This window comes from Prinia subflava, chromosome W, assembly GCF_021018805.1.
Source record: "Prinia subflava isolate CZ2003 ecotype Zambia chromosome W, Cam_Psub_1.2, whole genome shotgun sequence".
NCBI classification, from domain to species: Eukaryota; Metazoa; Chordata; class Aves; order Passeriformes; family Cisticolidae; genus Prinia; species Prinia subflava.
In genome coordinates this window covers 3,185,994-3,208,136 of record NC_086282.1, presented here as the reverse complement: position 1 = coordinate 3,208,136, position 22,143 = coordinate 3,185,994, and the positions used below count along the sequence as shown (strand labels likewise).

At 41.9% G+C, this 22,143-nt stretch overlaps 2 protein-coding genes across 5 annotated transcripts; one reads left to right on the top strand and one right to left on the bottom strand.

The window, feature by feature from the left end:
- Positions 1 to 1,291: 1,291 nt before the first annotated feature.
- LOC134563473 (store-operated calcium entry-associated regulatory factor-like) lies at positions 1,292 to 15,228 on the bottom strand. 2 transcript variants are annotated; one of them, XM_063421394.1, is made up of 6 exons: positions 14,528 to 15,228; positions 14,262 to 14,436; positions 12,643 to 13,027; positions 7,980 to 8,088; positions 6,351 to 6,469; positions 1,292 to 5,843 (listed from the first exon to the last, which is right to left on the bottom strand). In XM_063421394.1, the coding sequence occupies exons 1-6, from the start codon at positions 14,605 to 14,607 to the stop codon at positions 5,818 to 5,820; spliced, it is 894 nt and encodes a 297-aa protein (XP_063277464.1). In that variant the 5' UTR covers positions 14,608 to 15,228; the 3' UTR covers positions 1,292 to 5,817. The 2 variants fall into 2 exon arrangements, with proteins under 2 accessions (XP_063277464.1, XP_063277463.1); XM_063421393.1 differs by having other exon boundaries at positions 12,643 to 13,033; positions 14,528 to 15,226.
- Positions 15,229 to 15,267: 39 nt separating this feature from the next.
- LOC134563474 (leptin receptor overlapping transcript-like 1) lies at positions 15,268 to 20,597 on the top strand. 3 transcript variants are annotated; one of them, XR_010083385.1, is made up of 5 exons: positions 15,268 to 15,382; positions 15,609 to 15,684; positions 16,946 to 17,132; positions 18,136 to 18,695; positions 20,118 to 20,597. XR_010083385.1 is itself a non-coding variant. In XM_063421395.1 (4 exons), exons 1-4 carry the CDS (start codon positions 15,277 to 15,279, stop codon positions 18,250 to 18,252), a joined length of 486 nt encoding a protein of 161 aa, XP_063277465.1. In that variant the 5' UTR covers positions 15,268 to 15,276; the 3' UTR covers positions 18,253 to 20,597. The 3 variants fall into 3 exon arrangements, 1 of the variants encoding a protein (XP_063277465.1); XR_010083384.1 differs by having other exon boundaries at positions 19,338 to 20,597; XM_063421395.1 differs by having other exon boundaries at positions 18,136 to 20,597.
- The last annotated feature ends 1,546 nt before the right edge of the window (positions 20,598 to 22,143 follow it).

Below are 22,143 nucleotides of genomic sequence, written 5' to 3'. Positions count from 1 at the left end.
CAGCTCTGCAAGCAGGTAGGAATTGCTTGCTACTTTACTTCAGTAATTTCTCTGTGCAACAACTAGTGCTAGAAATTGTACCATCTGGCTTAATTCCCTTTTTGAAACTTAGTGATGTAAAGTGATGACCATGGAAGAATTTTATTTTTAAAACAAATCACCTACCATCTTGCCTTGGTGCTAAGTCAAACACACACATGGCACCCAGGGAAAAGAACAAGGTGCACAGCATGAAAGTCTGCAGAGCTAGCCAAGATCTGACCTGGCAGCTGAGTCACAAGACAGAGCAGCATAGAGAAAGCTTATCTCTGTCCATAGTTTTTTTTCTTTCATCACATGCTTCATGGGAAGTCAGCTGTAAAACCAGGAGTTTCATTTCTGTAATGAGTTTTAGCTTTGTGTGAGGATGTAAGCCTTGTCAGAGTACGAGCATTTCTGGTCCCAGGTACCAAACAGAATTGTAACTATCTACAACAGCATTTAACAGTTTAAGCATTTACATATGCCTTGCAACTATGAAGCTGCTGTGAAGATGCCGCCAAAACCCTGCCCAGGAGCAGAAGGGGGACTAGGACCTTCCAGATCTGATGTTCAGGAAGGAAGCTCAAGGTCTCTCACAAGTATGAGCTCTAAGCTGTTTTCCACAAGTTCTTTTCACTCAGGAGCATCAGCAACATTTGATGAAGGAAACACTGATAGCAGAATTTGCAGGCCTCTGTTTAACCCCAGTTTACAACTGCCAAGACGAACTCTGTGTAGACCACATCTCTGTTTGGCAGTGACACATCCTCTGTCTAAGAAGCCAATGCATCAGCTTAGGCTATCCCTGTATGTAGAATTCTGCTCTGTCCACAACCAGGAACAGCAGCAGTGATCATGAACTTTTTTGAAGGGTTCAGCTCACCACCTTGTAAAACCAGGAACTTGCTGACACAACAGAGCTTTTCTGCAGACTCAGATCCCAAACCTTGATTTACAAGAAAGCCTTCAATTCCTTATAGGGTTCATAATTTTGTTACTGAAAATTTAATCAACACAATAACTCTATTCCAAATATTGTTTTATTTTATTGAAACAACATACAGGTTACCCACTCTGCATCTGAGGGTAAAGGATGATATTATTTACCCAGGAAGTAGATGATGAGAAAGAGAACTCTGAGAAAATAAACAATGTCATCCCTGCAGGTCTCAAGACAGTGGTTTTAAGACAAAAATACTCCTTATTCACTTATTTCTTTCTTTTATCAGAGAGAAGGGAAAACATATCCAAACAGATCCAGAAGCTATGGTAGATTTATGTATCAGATTTATTTATCAAATCACATTTCATGCAGCAACTATAAATACATAAATGCAAATGAAAACATTGTCTAAAACATTTCATAGCATACTGTAATTTAAGAGCAAACTTCAGCTTCAAACTACCCAGTTAGAAAAAATCCAGTTTCATTGTTATGCAATTGGTTGGCAAAGCAAATATTGACTGTGACAAGCTTAACCTGAATACACTTAGAAATAAGTAAGAACTCCATATTTAAAATATATTCTTTTGCTACACTTTGTCATAAATATAAGAGATTTACTATGGACTTCTTATCATAAAAAGTAGACCTTTCTGGAAGGCCATCAGTAAGGTCTTTGCCATTTCCCTTTTTAGGTTCATAGTGCAGGCTATTAATGCAGTTATTTTCCCCCAACCCCCAGGTAGCTCTGAGAAACAAACCACCATTTCACCCTCAAGTTATCAATTTCATTTGATACTTTCGAAATAACACTTTTAGTACAAGCACTTTTTTATGAAGCACTTTTTCTCGCTGTCAACTTCATAAAGATTTCTGGGATTTGCTAGTTTAGGTTGCTTGTATATTTCTTTTCTTTTCTTTTCTTTTCTTTTCTTTTCTTTTCTTTTCTTTTCTTTTCTTTTCTTTTCTTTTCTTTTCTTTTCTTTTCTTTTCTTTTCTTTTCTTTTCTTTTCTTTTCTTTTCTTTTCTTTTCTTTTCTTTTCTTTTCTTTTCTTCTTTTCGTTATAAATGCCAATACGATATTCTAATTAAAATAATAATTTGGTTTATTAATAAAGATTGAATCACAGAATTTCAATAAACTCACTAACAGCGGAGATACTTGACAGAGTTTTCTCACAGTGAAAACACTGAAGAGCTTCTTTATACTTATATACTTTCTTTCGGCTCGGGGGTGACTGTCCCGATTTCTCTCTAATGCCACCTCTTTTTTCTAGACATTCGGGTCTTTGGGGTGGTCTCTTACTCTGGATTTCTTGCACGGCTGCTACTAAACACCCGTGCTTGCATCTTTTGCTGTGTTTTCTCTTGCTGCATATACACTTTTTGAGCTTCTTTTAATAATTCCTGCAAACCTCTTCTTTGCTAATCTTTAATTTTCTCTAGTTCTCTTTTAATATCTTCCTAAGATTTACTAAACTGTGATTCCTCCCACAACTGTGCATATTCTAACTCGTCTACTTCCCTTTGTTCCTTGTTCTTTACATACTTACACAGAGCTTGACATGTCTATGACTCAAACGTGCTAAACATCGGTTAAATCACATATTTCTCTATCTCTTTGCCTCCCCATACTTTCATACAAAAGTAAATCATCTTTTAGATTTTTCTCGCCCCTCGGGATACTCTTTCTAACATTCTAGTATTCACCTCAGGGGGCTTTTCTTCGGGATCTCGGGAACTACCTCCTCTGAGGTTTCTCATAGCTGATATCTCGTATCTTTGCTGAGATACGACCCCATCTTTCTCGTGGCGCAGAAGTTTTTGATGGGTTGACACACACAAAAATTAAATCCCGAGTCTTTCTGAACTCGGTGCCGTTAACTTAGTAATCTACTAGAGGACTGTTCTGGGGAGGTTCGTTTAACGGCGGGCTCGACAACTGCCACCGAAAAAATTAACCGACCCTAAGGTTGCAGTCAAGAAGGCTTATTAGTCCCCGAACTCTATGGGACGTCTTGTTTCTTTCAAGACTCTTGGTGACCACCAACTTCTCCGTCGGGAGACACACAAATCTCACAAATTCACCTGCTTCTCTGTTGACCGGCCGCGTCTCTCATGGGACAACGGAACCGCGATCTCGAGGTCCGCTCTCGCTTCGTGATAATATCACGTCTCTTTCACACACACACACACACGTTCTCATTCACTAGGTTACTTCACTCAATCACACGATACTTACGATCATTTTTCTTGTGTGGATTTTTCGTGCACGTAGATTTTTACGAGTGAAACAATACTGCGGTTACTAGGGACTTTTCCCTGCTGAGTTCTCGAGCCCACCCAAGCTAGCTTGTTCTTTTTACCCTTCCGCTGTTGTGGTTTTTGAGTTCGTTCAGCCAGTAGGTTCTGCTGGACTTATTTTTATTTGCTGAGCCGCTTTTTACAGCAGGACGCCTCCCAGTCAGATACGGGGGTCTACAGATTTTCCAAAACTGGCCCCGCTAAGGGCGCCAAAACTGTTATAAATGCCAATACGATACTCTAATTAAAATAATAATTTGCTTTATTAATAAAGATCGAATCACAGAATTTCGATAAACCCACCAACAGCGGAGAAACTTGACAGAGTTTTCCTGAGAAAATGCCAAGGGTGAACCGTGAGATACAGAGCCTGGCAGTCTGCTATCTCCCCCAACGGTTCACAGATTTGCCCGGTTCGGAGCTTGGTTTTTATACACTTTATTCTGCCCTCGGCAATATTTCCCCATATTTCCCATTGTTTCCCGACTAGCTATACAAATTCAAGAGTTTCCCCGACTAGGCAGAAAAGAGTTCTTTTCTCAGTTCATATGTTAATGTCCAATTTCTATAGATCCTTATAGTTAATGAATGATCGAGATATAGATGATGTTGCTTGATAGTCTGTGAAGGTGGCAACTAAGGTGTGAGTTGCTGGTGCCACCTTATCTCGATAGGTCTCCTCCCAGTACTTGAGAAGGCTGCAGGCTTTCCCAGAAAAGTTCTTTGTTCCTTTCTGAATGGAGGCGTCTGCTTTTTCAAGGTTGTTAGTTTCACTATGTGCTGCAAAGTCTCCTAAAACATAGACTTTTACCTAATATAAATTTATACAGTTTTATAGTTTTCCAATTTACCATAAGAACATGAATTAATCATTTCACATTTTTCACATTTTCTTTTCTTTTTCTTTTTCTTTTCTTTTCTTTTCTTTTCTTTTCTTTTCTTTTCTTTTCTTTTCTTTTCTTTTCTTTTCTTTTCTTTTCTTTTCTTTTCTTTTCTTTTCTTTTCTTTTCTTTTCTTTTCTTTTCTTTTCTTTTCTTTTCTTTTCATTGCTTAAGCCATACACTGAATTTGGGTGTTACCATATGAGGTAATTCCTTCTGTACTCATGAATGGACATGGTTGCTTTTCCCTGAGTTATGCTGAAGTCACTTTCTTAGACTAACCAGACCTACTTAATCTCCTTGTAGAGATGCAGTCTGTATCAGCTGAACAGTGCTTTGCTTTAGCTGTAATAGCTGATATCAATTCCCAGACACAGTATTTTCATGAGACTAAAAGAATGCTTCTCTGGCTGCTGCCAGCATACACAAGCTGTGCCCACACAAATACTTCTACACTCTTAGGATGGACTGGAGAAGAGCTGGTGATCAAACAGCCCATTTTTTACTCTTTCCCTCTCCCCACAATCCTTAGAAATTTCTCTGCTTTTTATCCAGCCATGCCTCTTCCAGGAGAGAATAAGTCACCCAAGAACTGTATGACACTTCACAGAGGCCCCAAAATATCATCACAGAACAAAGCAAGGTCTCTTTGCTTCCCTCTCTTTGACAGCACTTTGTTTTTCAAAAGCACATTTGGGGAAGTTTACATCCTGTTAGATATTCAATTTCATTTCTTTGCTTAGTACCAAGGCCTGCTGTACCTCAGAGATTCTATCATCTTTGCATTAAGAACATTCCCTTCCCTTTTGCAATGAGCACCTTTGGTTTACTGTGCCCCGGACAGGTGATCTAGCAGGACAGACCATTCACATCACAAGTTTTCACAGCATTGCCAACATTCACCATTAAAAGGAAAATCTGTGGCCTCAATGAGGGAAAAATGTCTGTAATCACTTGAATTTAAATTACCTCAGTCTTCCAGAAAAAGGTCCAAATTTCCAAGTTACTTATTTATTTACCCCCAATAATTTAAAGACCAAGTCCCCTAGGTTTGCACAGTCACCTTGGATAAACTCTATAACATGAATCTTCACATTTTTGCTCCAACAATCACATAGCACAGATATGAACATACTAATGTTAGTCTATACACAGTTTTGCTCTCATCCACTGAGGAAGAACTCCAACACTTATCTGAGTAGCTGACTGCACTTACAATAAAGTTCACATGAATTCTGCAAAGGCAAACAAAAGTAACTTCAAAGAACAGCACCCCTTACGTATCAGGTAGATGCTGGACTACCAGGAAAGAGGAAAAAAAATTATCAGAAATTCTGGATCAAATGAAATTAGGCCCAGAACATGAGTAGTAAGATATATGCTTTGAAAATCTATACCTCAAGTACAGACAGATACATGGTCACTGTAACACCATTCTTCTTTACTTGGATGAGCTTTTTCTGTAGGAGGTGCTGCTCATTTGAAATAGTGGATATTCCAGCACCTGTGATACCCCAAATAGCAGTGAGAGTCCACAGAGAAAGGGAGGAATTCTTTGCCTAGTCTTTCATACCTCATATCCACTTCTGAAGTATACTACTACTAAAAGAAGTACAAGTACACAACAAGACTTAGTTCAATCAATCTGATGTAATAATGTCAAGGATTTCATCTTCGCTTTGTGCCCCCAAAGCCTGCAAAAAAAAAAAAAAGTCAGCTCCATGGCCTTTCCATTGAACTCTCTAGTTCTAAAAGGCTAGAGGTGGCAAGGGAGATGAGGTAAACATATTCACATGAAGCAGAACAGCAAGCAACTGTGGGCTGACTGGCCTGGAAACTATTCTGCTCTTGCAGATTAGACAACCTGCATTCTACAGAGAACATGTCTGGCATGTTTGCTAGACAAAGGCATGGGTAATTCACATCAGAAGAGAAAGCCTTAAACTAATGCACCTTGCCAGTGAAGACAAGCCCAATGCTGATGGTGGCATGCCCACCACAGGCTTGTGGGGAGTTTCATGCCCCACAGTGCTGCCCTACTTCCACAGGGAATGGAAAGAAGGGACATTAAAGGGACATGCCATCTTCACTAACTGATAAAATAAAACAAGGATGCTCGTTGAACCGCAACTAACATCTGCATGTTTTTGATAGGTCAAAGTCTCTTGAGCTTCAGGAAATTAAAAGGTGTTTTGCCTTACCAGAAGCAGTTCTTGTTCCTGAACTGCTGCCTTCTGTGGAATTCCTTGAGTGCCCATGCATAGGAGGTACAGCTGTGGGATCTGTCCACATACTGTGATACGGGGAACGTGGCTGCGCTCTGGCATGAAACAGAGTAGAAGGAATGCTTCATTAGTGGCCTTTGGAAAAATTAAGAAGATACCATTCCAAACAAGAGAACTGCACCTTCAAGGGAAAACTGTAAACAGTTATTTCAAAGCTGGAAATATTCCTATTTAATGTATTTAACACATTGAGGGCAAGGACATTCAGTGCTGTGATATTATAATCTGTAGACTTTCAAAAGGAGATTAAGCTTTATTCTTCAGAATAAGGAATTCTAATTATTGCAAATGAGGAAATTTTTCTCTCTGAAATTTTGACCTTAGAGTCTGTCAGACAAAAAAGGAATTTTGACATCTGAAGTTTAAATGCATGTTGGCATCACCTACATCCCAGCCATATTTGGCAAGAGAAAACATCCTTCTGTTAACTATCTTGAAAAGGTCATATCAGTAACACTAACATATCATGGTCTTTGCCTCATGCACTTAAAATTACTTGCTTCCATGGATATGAAATTTCCTGCTATTGAAATTTACAAACAGCTCTCTCACACTTCCTGGCACCAGCATTTTGAGGCACAAAATTTCAAAAGCCTAAGAAACCAATTATACAATAGTGGACCAAAAAACATTTTAAACAAAAAGAAGCCCAAGTAAGGAAGCTTGTTTATGTATTTAGACTTACTCAGATCTCTAATCTTGAACAATAATTTATGGCTACTGAAATGGGGGTGTGTATAGAAATCAGGGAACTAACCTGTATGTAGATACTACATAAATATAATGTCTCAACACAAGATTCATGTATTTAAGCCTTAAGAAATACCAGGTCAATAAAAACTTTAACACATTACACCTTAGAAAAATTCTTAGCAGAATTAATATAAGGCTTCTGTTATTAAAAATAGCCCACAACTTTACAACGCAGATGCTTAGCACACTCCCGTCCATATATCTTACTTCCTAATCTGTTACATTACTACAAGAATAGACTTAATACATAGGCAAGTTATTTGATAAATACAGAAAACTGCTTAGGCTCTGAAAATTCCCTGCAGGAATCTCGTATTTTCTCCAGTGAAGCCTAAAATGGCAGCAACTTCTCTCTTTAAACTGTTAATCTAAAAATGATACATTCTCAGTGTCTAAAAGTCTATACCAAATATGGCCATCCAGACTTATTTTAGGAAAGTTGACACTGATACAAGAGATCCATAGACAGATGATTTTATGCTTAATATGACTATGTGTGTTTTAAGGCATTCTGCAGATAAATTGTTTAAATGCTCAATTTAAAACTGCAGGCCATCATGCCAGGTCAGAGAAAGCAGAATGAAGTACCTCAGTCTTTCCGATTCTGCCTCAGAAACATGTTTGAAATGTCTCTAGTACTGGAGCTACAAACAGCTGCTCAAAATTCTTCTAGTGGAAGGATTTTATCACTTGAATGACACAGGCCTGAAATCTTAGAAACAATGTCAGTATAGTATATGGCATACTCCTGAAAGCTTAAATGCTTAAAATTTGATAGTATGCATATTTTACCTGTGACTGCCTGCCAAGTAGCCTAGCAAGCCTCCTGCTCCTAATCCAGTCCAAAATCCTGGTCCTGAACTGGTTCCATGATGGGAATGAGTTCCAAAGCTGTTGTCATCTTAAACAAAATGAAAATAGGAAGTGTAAGTAACAGACTAATCCTCAGGCCAGCTGTTGCAACAAAATTATGGGAATACACAAGACAGAGAGTCAAACAGACTTGATTAGCATAGCTAGTTTGATAACCAAGATGCCATGGCAGGAACAAACAGAACTGTGAAAATTAGAGGAGATGGGATTACACCTGCTTACAGGAAGAGAGAAGATTCAATCAACCTCTGCAAGCAAAGAATTGTTGTAAAATGCATGAGTTTTCTGTGTGATTTTTAACCTGATTATTGTAGTAGAAATCATTAACCTGTTTGAAATAGTATATAAGCTTTTGGGAAACCTGAGTAAAATCGAATTCTGATCACCGAATCAGTCTTCCCGTCTCTCATCAATCGCCAATACTACCATAAAGAGTTTTATGTTAAAAATCTGCTTCCTCTTCAACTCACAACCCTGACGTTTGCAAAACATGGAAAGTCCCTGCCCACTGATCTATAAACAGACAAGTTAGATTAAAAATAGAAAAGGAAATGAAGAAAGAATAATCTGCTGAAGGTCACCGAGCAGGCCAGAAGCAGATGCAGGAACACAAATCAAGTAGGTAACACTGCATAGTGAGCAAACCACAAAGACAGAGCTCCTAATCTCACTGAGCACAGCTGCACAGTTTGAGTCACAGTGGCTCAGCATAACACTAACATTACTGGTATTGTTCCTGGTAATCCTAGTCTGGCACTGTTATCAAAAGCCAAGCTAACTGCAATCACATTGCAAAGTTTTCATTATGCATGAGTCACCAAGCTTGACAAATACCTTGATGAAACTGCAAGCATATCAAGTAGGTTGTGGGGGAAGGAGAGTCACAAATTTTTTGACATGTGACCTGCATAACATGAGGTTCTGAGTTAGAATGAATGTCTTCCATTTAGAAAGAAAAAGAGAAAACAGAAACCCAAAGTAGAATAATTTTTTGGTCTAGCAAAAATCACGGATGCAAGATAAGCTCAACCATGGGCTTAACACATAAGGAAGTGTAAAAAGGACTGAAGATAACATTAGGGTCTCCCTGAAACATGCCCACCTGAACAAGTGGGCCAGAGATGACAGGTAAAAATTAGAGGGCCTGGTTTGTCTTCAAACTGATATGGGTTGTTTGAAGTCACAGAAGATAAAACAATAATGAAATAATCAGTTTCAGTCTAGACTGGATTTGATGTTGAATTTCATTTTGAATGTGTGGGGAGAAATATAAACTCTCATTGGGATGATATACCATTAAATTATGCTGATTTGGAACAGCAACAAAAAAATTACTTTATTTTCTGAGAAAACAATGTTAATCAGAGATCAACCAACTCATTTGTTCAAAAGCACCATGACTGAGCACTGACTCAGAAAACTGAGTAATTTTTTGTTGAAATATAAAGAGTAAACATTAAGAATCATATCAAACAACTAACTGAGAGAAAGCAGAATTTAATTACGATAATCAAGCTAAACAAGTTTCACAGGACACATTCTGCATGTGTTGTAGTTGCGGGGGGAGGTCAATTTTTCTAGGGGGATGTGGGCAGGCCAATCAGTGATCATCTTTTCTGCTGGCACCTGGATTGGTCACTCGGCGGTTTGGACACGCCTCTGAGGACACAAAGAGTTAAAAGCAGGACTCCAGGGGGGTTTGGACTCTTTTAGGTTCTGGTTTCAGCAGGGAAACATCTCCTCTCCCCTGCTCAGCTCTGGGCTGAGTGGGGGAGGGGGAAGCCATGTGGCCGGGCTCAGGACAACCACGTGGTGGAACTAAAGTAAGCTGGGGCCCCAGGGGGAGAAGAGAGTGGACAGGACTGGAACTGAGCTGCCCCATCCAGGATGGAGGGGTGGAAAACTGTGGAAGTGCCTTCAGTGTGTGCTCACCCCCCCCCCCCCCCCCCTCCAGGAGAAGATGCCCAGCCACGTGGGAGTTGCCCAGCCTGGGAGTGCCTGAGCCTGCAGCCCTGCCAAGAGCTAGAAACTGTTAACCCTTGCTTGGCAGAAAGAAACTTTTCTTAGACATTGATTTTCATGACTGGTGGTTTCAGAGGAGAGAGGGAAGCGGCCTGGGACCGAGATGATAAAAGGAGATGAAAAAAAACCCAGATGGGCAGAGATTGAAGAGGAGTGGCTTTTGAGCTGGACTTTTCTTGCATAATGTTAGCTATGGACTGAACTTAAGTCTCTTTTGAACATAAACTGCATTTTGGGTGGATACAGCTGCCCCTGCTTTTGCTACGGTGACTGGCACTTTAAGAGTGGAGCGAACAGAGAAGAGAGGGGGAGGGTGTGGTGGCACCCTCTGCCCTCAGGGGAGACCTGCTCTTGGAAACCTCGGCCCCTGGGAAAAAAAGGGGAGAGCTCGGCATGCAAGTATCCTTAAAAGAGCCCTGTATGCAGCTTCAGCCTATGGACAGCGGTGAGAGCGCTGGACATAGGAAAAAAGAGAGTGTCACCCTAGCAGACTTCTCCAGGCGGTGCCACGGGTGACATGGAAACATAAGGGGTGGACCCGTGTTTTCTGAGGAACAGTCTGTGGTGAGAGAGAGACTCCTCTCTCCCTTGCTGAATTGAAGATTGGGGGTTTTTTGAGTGGTGATTGTTTGATTTAAAACCCAAAGGTTTGGTCTATAGAGAGTAATGTGTGGGGGGTGGAAACTGGGAGATGTTCTGAGAAGTTTTTATTTCTGTCTCTGTGTGTAAGAGTTTTCTGTCTCTGTTCTTATGTAATGTAATAAAGTTTTGGGGTTTTTTTTGTTTTCAAGATTTAAGCCTGCTCTGCTCTGTTCCTGATCACATCCCACAGTAGTTGTTAGGGAAAAAACATATATTCATGGGTGCATTAACATCTGGCCAGTGCTAACCCATGACAGCATGTTAAGGGGATTTCACATGAGGCAAATTAAATATTAACAGCAATATGTAAACAACATTGCTTTTCATGACTGTCCAGGTTTCCAAAGACTAATACATTCCTGGAACACATGGACATATACACTCAGAGATGTGCTTTTCCTCTGCTCCCACAATGTAAGGCAGACACTAAATGCATGAAGTAGCCTAACACTTAGTACTTTAATCTGGCTCCACATTTCAGTTTTCCTCACTTTGCCTGAAATCCAGAGACAAATCTTTGACATGCCTTATTAAAAACATCACAAGTTAAGCATTATATGGCTCCCAATGTGTATTTTAAGTGTCTCAGTTTTCAGCAACCCTCAAGAAAACATTCTCAAGGCCATGCCCTTGCTAGATTTGAGACTCCTGCAAAGAAAATGCATTGGGGCAATTAATTGACAAGGAACAGAACAGAAAAAAAATGAAAATAACCCTTCATTGTTTTGCCTGTGTCCAGTGTGACAGAGCGGTGTGTCATGGCCAGGGCTCTTGCTGACCACCACAGTACAGCCAGTGCCATGCTCACACATGGCCACTGATGCCCACACAGCACAGACAGTCTGACATAACTACATGCAAACCAATTTGCAAAGCCAACAGAAGATTCCCTTTAATTTTCTGGTGCAGGTACAGCTGAAAGTTTCTGCTGCACACGCCCTGCACAAGGGTATCCAAAAGAATTACACTGCACCCTCTGTTGGCCAAGCTGTTTGAACAAAATTTGGAGAAAGCATTAATAAGCATTATTAAAATATAAACTTTTGACTAAGTAAACCTGATTCTTGCTATGTATTTTCTTGCCAAAACCCCTTCTCTATTAAAAAAAAGGAATAATGTAACTTGTGAGAATGCAATTTAAGTTCCAGTTCCAGTGCTGCGAGCAGCTTGCATGTTTACAGGGTTAAATGAGTTAGTCAGATGTCAGGTGAGTAATGTTTATTTCCCTGAGACACTATGACTGCCTAAGGAAGACTATTATGTGACAGAAGTCACCAGTTTTCCGGGAAAAGAAAAACTGCCTCTTCCGCGCAGTAGCCTTGTCATTGCTTTTGTGATTTTCAGCTTCAGATGAAAGGCCCCCATGAAATTCAGATGCTCTACCCTCTAATGACCTTTCACAGACACTGTTCTCTGCTCTGGGAACCAAATCTTTCAGCTGCTGTGATTACACTGAAGCCCTGTTAAACAGTACTGGTACATGATACTCAACTTCATCAACTGCTTTGTGAATAAAATCAGGGCTGAAAGGCCATTCTGTAAAGTTTCAGAGTGCCCCTTTGGCATGGGTTTGTTTCTGGCTGTGTTCATTCTCTTTTCAAGATTACCTAAAACAATTATTCTCCCTGTCACAATCCTGCTATTTCACGGGTGATGAAAAGAATGCTGGCAGAGCATGGGGAGGTGGCTTTTCAAAGGTTCAAAGGGCAGCCTGCCCTGAATGCCTGTGGAAAACCAAGCCCTTATTTCCTCTTTTGAACAAAGAGCAGAATACAAAGCTGGCCGTAGGCTCTGCAGTCAAATCGGCAGTTGCCTGCAAATGCTGTGGTTTTAACTCTATCCCACCCATCCTTACCACAGACAAAAGAGGACAATCCTGCTTGCTCTTTTGAATACTGTAAATGACTCAGAGCCCTACCTGTGAAGGTCGACTTAAAACCAGGAGGAGGAGGTGCCTGCTGACTCTGCCAGAAGGGCTGAGAGAAGCCATCACTGTGCCCAGAACTCTGCTGAGACTGCTGGTTGCTGAGGAAGAACTTGTATACTCCAAAAGCAAGAACGAGAAGAACAATTAAAACAATTGCTCCAGAACCAGAATCAGAATAATCTTTCCTTGACTGGTAATAGCTAGAGCCAAAGCTTCCAGAGTTCTTCGCTTTCCTTTCACCTTCCTCAGTCAGCTCTAGCCTGAACAGCAAACTACAGGAGCCTCTTGGTATGTAGGGATCATCCGGGTAATTGTAGCCTTCACAGCTCACTTCCATTTGTCCAAAACGGTAGGCATTTTCCAAGTCTGCTTTGCACTGCCACTCGAAAAATAAACACAATACAAAGTAAAACATACTGCACCAAAGATGAAAACACCCGTCTGCTTCCCCACATATGCCCTGAAATAAAGCTGTAATTGCTAACAAATCATCTACGGGCCATAGGTAAGAAATTTCCATGTGCTCCTGTTTTGAAAAGGAGTAGGTATTTGATGTTTAAATGTATTTTAAATCCTAAAACTTAAATAAGATCTTATCTTTCAGAACACTGAAGTATTAAAATTCTGGAAGATTTTGTTTTTCTTCACTGAACACATTTTTCAAATATCCCTTCTTGAGATATAACAATACTTCTAAAAAAGTGCTATACCCTGTGCAACAGCTACTTAATAAATGCCTGTCCTGTGCAAACCGGATGGCAGCTACAAAAACGCAACACGTGAGCCTACAATCCAGTGCACTATTGTGTCTATTTGTGTCTGTGCAGAAATCAAAAGAAACTATGGCAGACATCATTAGGCATCCAAATGCAACACTTAACAATTATATTAGGGATTCTCTGGTTGAACATAGGTGGATCCTCAGGCTCATATTCCCTTGAGGTACCCATAGGGATCCCTAATGGCACGTGACATGTAATTTGGAGAGGAAATAAGAAAGTAGTTATTTCTAAATTAGTAATTCAGTACAGCAGTACCAACTGCCAATTAATGTTTGACTGTTCTTTCACAATACTGTATCAGTCAGCACTTACTTTCAGCCTTGATTTCTCATTATCTATTGACAGGGGCCTTGGTAACAGTTGAAAGTTAAGACTATTTACTGACTAGCACTCATCCTAAGGTGCAAGTGAAAGTCAGGCAAGTCTGAAATTTAGATTTTAAAAGGTAGAGTTGAAGTGAAGCAAATATTTAGAAGCCCTTTCCACGTTAATAAAAAATGGAAAATCACACAGCAATAATAATTTGAAAGCATCCTCTGGGGTTTGCAAGAGTTTGATTTTATAAACTCAAGCACCATTTTATTTAAAACCAACAAAGGTTTGCTATGCCGTGCTTTTACATTAGCTCCTCTGAAGATATTTCAAACATATACCTACAGTAGTTCTGGAAAATCCAAACCTAAAAGTATTTAAGTTTTAGCTGCAAGAGTTCATCTAACAAAAAGCACCTGAACTGACAACCTAGCTCACTACTCTTCGCTCCTTCAGACCTTACCAACTTGGGGGAAAGTGATTTCATAAACAGTTTGACAAGTTGTAAACAGTTACCTGTACATCATAGCCATCCCATCCTTTGTTGTAGCACTGCACAACCTCAGGGACACGGGAACACCCCGCAGAGCCTCCCGTGCACTGCAGCTGAGGGACCGCAGCTGTCCGCCTGGATGTTGTGTATTGCCCTCTGTGGAGAGTGAGCGCCCGAACATCCCGCAGCAGAACCCTCCTGAAACAGGCAGCACAAAGGACCTCAGAATCCATTAGGCTGGGAAAGACCTCTGCGATCACCGAGTCCAACCTCGATAAAAGAACCCTACCATGTCAACCAGACGATGGTACTGAGTGCCATGCCCAGTTTTTCCCTAAACACCGCCAGGGAAGATGACTCCACCACCATCCTGGGCAGCCCATTCCAATGTTTGATCACCCTTCCTGTGAAAAAATTCTTCCTACTGTTTCTCAGCGCCCGTGCAGGCACACTCCTCTTGACTACAAGGGTCTCCTCTCAGGAAAACGCTGGCGATACAGAGGCCGAAGCGATAAGCCTGCATCTTTACGAGATGAAGCTCTAGGAAGCATCAGACGCACAGAGGGAAACACGGCAGAGATCCCCATTTCCTTCCGAGGCGGCTCCGGGCTACTCCTCGCAGGCAGACAGCCACCGCTGACCGCAGTGCGGGGTCACTGCTACGACACAAGCCGGTTGAGAGGGAGCCCAAACCCAAACGCTTTCCTGGCGCGGACCCCGGCACAAGCCCTTCTTCGCCCGTGCCGGCCGCCACTAAACCGGCAGCACTGCGCAATGCCGGGCCGCGAGGAGCCACCAACGCGCCGGGAGAGGCGGAAGAGGCGGCTGAGGGCGCGCTGAGCCCCCCTTATCCCCACGGGTCTCACTCGGTCGGTCCCAGCCCAGCGCGGGTCCCGCGGCGCCGCAGAGCAGGAGGAGCAGGCGTAGAGTAAGGCCCGCCATAGCAGCACCGGGAACTGTCACCCTTTGCCCCGGGGGCGGGGCCCGCGCCGGAACGCGCGAGGCCCGGGGAGAAGCCCCGCCCCCAACGTGTCACGTATGAGCGTCACGGGGCGGCTTCCGCGCGGCATTTCCGGTTCCCGGCGCGCGCGTCTCCGGTGCTGCGCGGCTGGCGGGACGGGCGGTGCCATGGCGGGAATCAAAGGTGCGCGCGGGGCGGCCGGTAACGGTGGGCGCGCGCGGCCCACGCGGGGAGAGGCCAGGCCGGGCCGGGCGGGCCCTCGGGCGGGAGCCGCCGCGGGAGTCTGAGTGCCCCCGCTCCGCCAGGCGGCCGGGACTGCGCTGATCCCCGCGCTCATTTGCGGGCGGCGGTCGGTGTTTTGCATGGCGCGGTGCACCCTTCATATTGGTTCGATTTGTTCTCGTTGTAGCGCTGATCAGCCTGTCCTTTGGGGGAGCGGTCGGACTGATGTTCTTGATGCTCGGATGTGCCCTGCCCCAATACAAGTATCGTGCACACTCGTTCCATTCTTCTATTCCTTTGTTACTCCTCTTGTAATTTCAGAGGAGTCCGGCTTCCATAATGGTGGATTGATAAATCCTCTCTTTGTAGGGGGGGCTTAGGTTTTTTGGATGGGGTTATTGGTTTTTCGATGGGGTTTTTGTTTGTTTGTTTGTTTGTTTGTTTGTTTTTGGGGTGTGGTTTTTTTTTGGTTTTTTGTTGTTGTTGGTTTGGCATTTTTGGCTTTTGCTTCAAAAGTTTGGGGTGGGGGAAAAAAAGAGACCATCCAGGATTAAATTAATCCTAAAAAGTAATGACAGCAAAAGTTAAACTACCAGGCCTGGCTGCAAACTGAATGCATTGCCCTATCTTGACTGGTGTCCCGCTATGGCTGGCCATCATACAGCACCATCTCCCGAGATGGGCAGCAAGTGTGTGTTATCCAGGGAAGCATTTGCATTTTCTGTGGCTGCCTAGGGGTAGCTGGGCTGTCGGTGACTATCAGGTGGATCCTTGACTGTGTCCCACACTTGTAAGGTAGCATCTCGAGTAATTGCAGCTGCTATCTGTACTTTCCCGACATTGATTCCTATCTCTTGGTTTTCAGGAGATACAAAGTAGCAGACCAAGTGATCAGATAGTAAGGCCTATGGCTTTGACTCTTTGCAGGTGAATGTTGACTTTACAGAAAATGTGACTTATTCACTAATGAATAAATACCAAATACCCTGTCAATAAACCTGTTATTGGTTATGAATTGCAGTTTCTACATATATGACTAGAATTCCTAGGCCAGCTTTCTTTTGTTATCAAACCAATGTAAATGACACAAACCCTTGGGAAGGAGACCCTTATGCAATTGCCCTTCAAACAATGCAGTGAAGTTTTATTGAAACAATGTGCACCTGCATTTGTGTGCCTGAGGAATCTAGTCTGAGGTGCTGCACGGTTGTGTCTTAAGTAGAGCTGACAGGATAAACTTGGAGTTAAACTCACCTTGTGAGGTTGCATTAGATTTAGGCTTGCTTAGTGAAATCTTGCTTTATGAATATCCTGTTAGTGAGCTCTGCTGCCGTTGAGGTCAGCCAAAGCCACTCACGCACATGGTCTGTTGGATTAATGTCAGCTCATTCCAAGGCAAAGGATTTGTCTTCTCTGGGCTTGTCTGTCTTTCCTAAATGGGGATGCTGGATGGGGAAAATGCCTTGCATTGATTTTAGGAGTAAATCCAGATAACTAAAACTTTTTTTCTTCTTTCTTTTTCAGCCAGTACTGGCCACTGTTTGTTCTGGTTTTTTACATCCTTTCTCCTATCCCATTCTGCATAGCAAGAAGATTAGTAGATGACACAGATGCTACAAGTAATGCCTGCAAGGAGCTGGCGATATTCCTTACAACAGGCATTGTGGTCTCAGCATTTGGGTTGCCCATAGTGTTTGCAAGAGCAGAACTGGTTAGTAATATTTCAACCTGTGATTGCCTTTTTTTTCTAGAAAACATTGTTCTTTGTGTGTGTTTGTTTGTTTATTTAAGGTAAAGCTTTCATGCACTAAATAACTCTTATAATTATGTACTTTTGGAACCAGAATAAGATTTTTTTTTGGCAAGAAAAATCAATACAGAAATGGGAGCATGGCAGAACACTGTGATTGCCAGTTGCTTCACGTGGTCATGGAATAAAGTCTAACAATGCAATGCAGAGAAAATTAGACAAAACACAGTGAAAACAGGGAAGTAACCAAATACAGAAGTGTAAAGAATACTTAGAAGACAATTTGTGGAATAGTTGGGCTATAGCAGCATGAATAAACAAACAAACAAAAAAGCATTTTTGTACTCACTGTAAATGATATTTGTGTCATTTTCTTAAACTTCCAAGTTCTCAGTACATATTTCCCAGTACACAGCTTTTCACTAAAATACTTTAAAAGTTCACTTTGTTTGTATGAATGTCAGAAAGCACTACTAAGTCAAAAAACATGGAGTGCACTTTCATAAATGTCTTTAGGCAAGAATAGCTCAGATGGGCAGTTTGAATGCCTCACACCCTTTGAGCAGTCCACTTACTCTCCTGTGAAAACATCCACCTTTTTTGTTACTGGGATATCTGCTGGTGTTTTGAAGACTTTAAATACCTGTTTTAAAAAGTCTTACAGCATAGCTGGGCTGCAAATGTGTTTAATGCTTTTGTCTATCCTTACTTTACATACCAAACCAGTTGTGCCTGTTAGCCAATGCTTTGAGTACAGCTAGAAGAAACTTGCAGTGCTGCTTGGCTGGCTGTGAATTTGTCAAGTAATTTTGGGGAAACCCAGCCTGCTTGGTATAACCACAAATAATGATGCCTCTTGCATCATGGACATGTTACTCAGCTTTGTCAAGAATGGGACAATGTTACCTTTTGTCTCATTAGTGTTCAGCTCCAGATGTGTCTAACTGAATCCCACTGTTCACAGATTTACTGGGGCGCATGTGCACTCGTTCTTACTGGGAATACAGTCATCTTTGCCACGATCCTAGGATTTTTCTTGGTCTTTGGCAGCAATGACGACTTCAGCTGGCAGCAGTGGTGAAAGGAAAATGAGAACTATCCACAGGCATCTTGTCATGCAGTGGCCATCCATACAAATGAGAGAATGGGCAATAAAGAGAAGTAGAGTAGCAAGCCTCTTGAGTATTCTAGATGCTCCTTTTGACATTGTTCATTCTGAGTGTACTCCTGTTGCTGACAGGGTTTCTATGTTTTAATGGAGAGATGATTGATTTAATTTTTACCTATGCTATGATTTTAGGTGCTCTCTTGGTTTAAAATTGTCATCTTTCTGTCCAATGTTTTATGTGAAGCTTTAAACCAGGAACATTTAAACATAGTTTCAAAGATTTAAAGTAGGGGGGTTTTGGTGGGGTTTTACTTTGTTGGTAGGGTTTTTTTGGTTTTTGTTTTTTAAGTTAAGCATTAATACTATGTTTCATTTTTTTTAATACCAGGATTAAATTATATACAAGCTGAATGGAGGTAAGAGATTGTCCACCACCATTGCCCGTTACCAGACCAATAGATTGTTGCCATATTTTAGCAGAGGCAAGGTGGGTTGGAGAGTACCAGTTGCAGATTTTCTTCTGCCCATACCTCAGACTGGGTGATGAATGTTGATAGCCTTCATTTCAGGAGAAGGCTGAGGAGCAGGTGGAGTTATTTGGGAGAAAAGTCCTAAACTGTAACACCATTAGTTCTTTTACCTGCTTTGTTACCAATTCTGTGGATGTGACATTCAAATACTTTGTAAATGTATTGATGCTGACATACAAAACTGAAGTGTATTGTAGGGGAAGAGAAAATGATGTTTAAATTCCATTTTTTAAAAAAAGTATCTTTTGAACTCTTTCTATTTATAAGTATTATATGGTTTTGAACTTTTATGTCAACTTTTTACCACAAAGATGGTAAAATATTCATTTATGGAACTACTGGTCTGTGTTAATTTGAAGCATATACAAAGCTATTTCCTCCTCCCCCTTTTTAATTTATTTTATACATAGCATATATATACAAATATATAATAGAACAGCTTTTAAAATGTAGATTAAAACTTTGTGCTAAACTTGCCTAAGAATGAGTTTCCCCCTGTTTTTTTCTTTTATTCCCCCCTCAATGCAGCTGAGGCATGACTTTTTTGGAAGTCACTGGCTGAACTGATTTCACTGACTGTTTTTACGTTCTTATGCACTATTGGTTAATAAGATTTACTGTTATGTCTGTAACTGTAGCTTGTGTTCTGTAAGATTGCACATGTAGCTTCAAGTATTTAAGGCAAGTTTTCTGCATACCTCTCAGTTGTACAGATTTTTCTTTTGAAAAAATCTGCCATTGGACATTCCATCACAACACAGTTGATGAGTACCACTTAACCAGGTTTGCCTGTACCTCGTGCAGTGATGACCTTGACCAAACTTACTTCTAAACTGTATTTTTCAATTCTTTAAATGTAAGTCCGTGAAACTTAACCATGTGTTATTGAAAACTGCCAATTGCTTAGTTTTGCTCAACAGTATGAAAAGGCACAGAACTGCAGGTCTTGGCTGTAGTATTCGTGTGGATGCAAACAAAGTATAAAGTTTGCATATATATACATATATATGTGTGTTCATAAATGTATATGAATATATACAAAATCTAATAGCAATGGAGTGTACTCCAGGAACCAGTACTGGCAGGTGGAGGCAGCAGGGGTGTAGCTACCTCCACACACTACTTTGTTGATGTCCTGTGTGTGGAACAGAGGAACAAGCAGGTGCCAAGGCTCCAGTGCAGAAGCCAGTCCACAGCAGACATTATTTCAAGCATAAGCAGGTGCTTCACCAGGCTGCCTGTGATGGTGGTGTTTGGAGCTGCACAAGGGTTGTAGGATCACTGTGTTTCTTTCCCTTTTTCGGTAAGATTTCTGCCTACGCCCCCAGTATGACGGAGGCTTCAGAAAAATCTTCCAAACCAGTGGCTAAAGTTACAGTCTGCAGTCCTTATGAAGGAGGAATGCCTAGGACTCGTACAAATATGAGTCTGTTACCTATTACTTTTTCATGGTCAAGAACTGTTTTTTTCTTCATTCCTGAAGCCATGTGATGCTACTCTCCGGATCACTGGTCGTGGAGCTGACTGTGTATGTATTGGTGGTGCATTTTTTATTTGTTAATTGCATTACAGCACTCCCTCCTTGCTTGCACACCAAGTACATGCAGTATTACTCTAATTTATGAGTGGGGCACTTGAGAGGTATGATCCTTCCATATAATATGCACTGAGATTGTGTTACCATCCTTCTAGAGGGAAAAACTTTGAGCGATACAAATTTTAAATAGCAATCATGAGTTCTGTATGTTTAATCAAAAATACTCTAATAAAAAGAGTATTTTGTTTGAACTATTAATTGTTCTTTTTCCTTTCTTTAATGTGGTTGTTATTCCTGTGGAAGAGATGACACCAGACTGCTCACTAGTCCTTCAGAGCGAGTATTTGTGGTTTTTACCTGGGACTGCTTTATAAAAAAAGGCTCCAATGTCCAAGTTGCACTGAGCTGACTTTGTTGGTCGTATCTGACATGGCAGTTTTTTTCTTCACTTTCTGTTTGAAAGCCAAATCCTGATACATTGGTGGTGTTATACAAAGTGATGGCCACTTTAACCCTCTGACATATTTATAACTCTACAATTTTTATTAAAAAAAAAAAACACACAGCCTTTGTGATATTTGTAATCATGACATTTCTGAAATTTGAACATTGATGACTAATGCCAGCCTTTTAGCAGAAGACAGTAATGGGAGTTGGTGGAAAATCCTTTAAGGGTGATCAATCACCCCTTCCCTCTCCACACACACTCACCTTGGTCAAAACATTGGAAGGGGAGTGGAGTTATTTGGCAAAAAACTAAAGTGCTACATTTGCAGTGCCTTTTCATGAAAGCAAATTAAATCAGTAGAATCAGTGAATATGCTGAGCTGGAAGAGACCCATCAGGACGACTGAGTCCAGCTCCAGTCTATGTACAGGACCATCCCCAGAATCACACCATGTGCCTGAGAGCATTGTCCAAGAGCTTCCCGAGTTCTGTCAGGCTTGGTGCTATGACCCCTTCCCTGGGGAACTTGTTCCAGTGCCTGACCACCCTCTGGATGAATAACCTTTTCCTGATATGTAGCCTAGACCTTCCCTGACAGCTCCATTCCGTTTCCTTGAGTCCTGTCACTTGTCACCAGAGTGAAGAGGTCGTACTTGCCCCTCCTCTTCCTTTCATGAGGATGTTGAAGACCACAATGAGGTCTCCCTTCTCTCCTCCAGGCTGAACAAACCAAGTGGCCTCCAGCGCTCTTCACAGGGCTTCCTCTCAAGGCCATTCACCGTTCTTTGGACACTCTAACAGCTCAATGTCTTTTTTATATTGTGGCACCCAGAACTGCCCCCAGCACTCGAGGTGAGCCCGCCCCAGTGCAGAGCAGAGCAGGGCAATCCTCTCCCTTCCCTGGCTGTGCCTGATGCCCCTCAGGACAGGGTTGGCCCTCCTGGCTGCCAGGGCTCAGTGACTCACATTCAATTGCCATGGACCAGGACCCCCAGCTCCCTTTCTGCAGCGCTGCTCTCCAGCCTCTCATTCCCCAGTCTATACACACCACCGGGGTTGCCCAGGTGCAGAACCCGCACTGGCCCCTGCTACACCTCGTGCCCGCAGCGCTGCCCACACGAGTAGGAAGTTGTAGGGCACTGTTATAAATGCCAATACAATAATCCAATTAAAATATAATTTTTAATTTATTAAACAGGATCGAATTACAGAATTTTGGCAAAACCACCCGCAGAGGAGATACTTGACGATTTACCCGGGAATCGTCAGCGGTGAACTGGGACGCAGTATCTGGCCAACTGCCGTCCCCCCTGAGTTCACAGATTGGCCTTGTTTGGGGCTTAGTTTTTA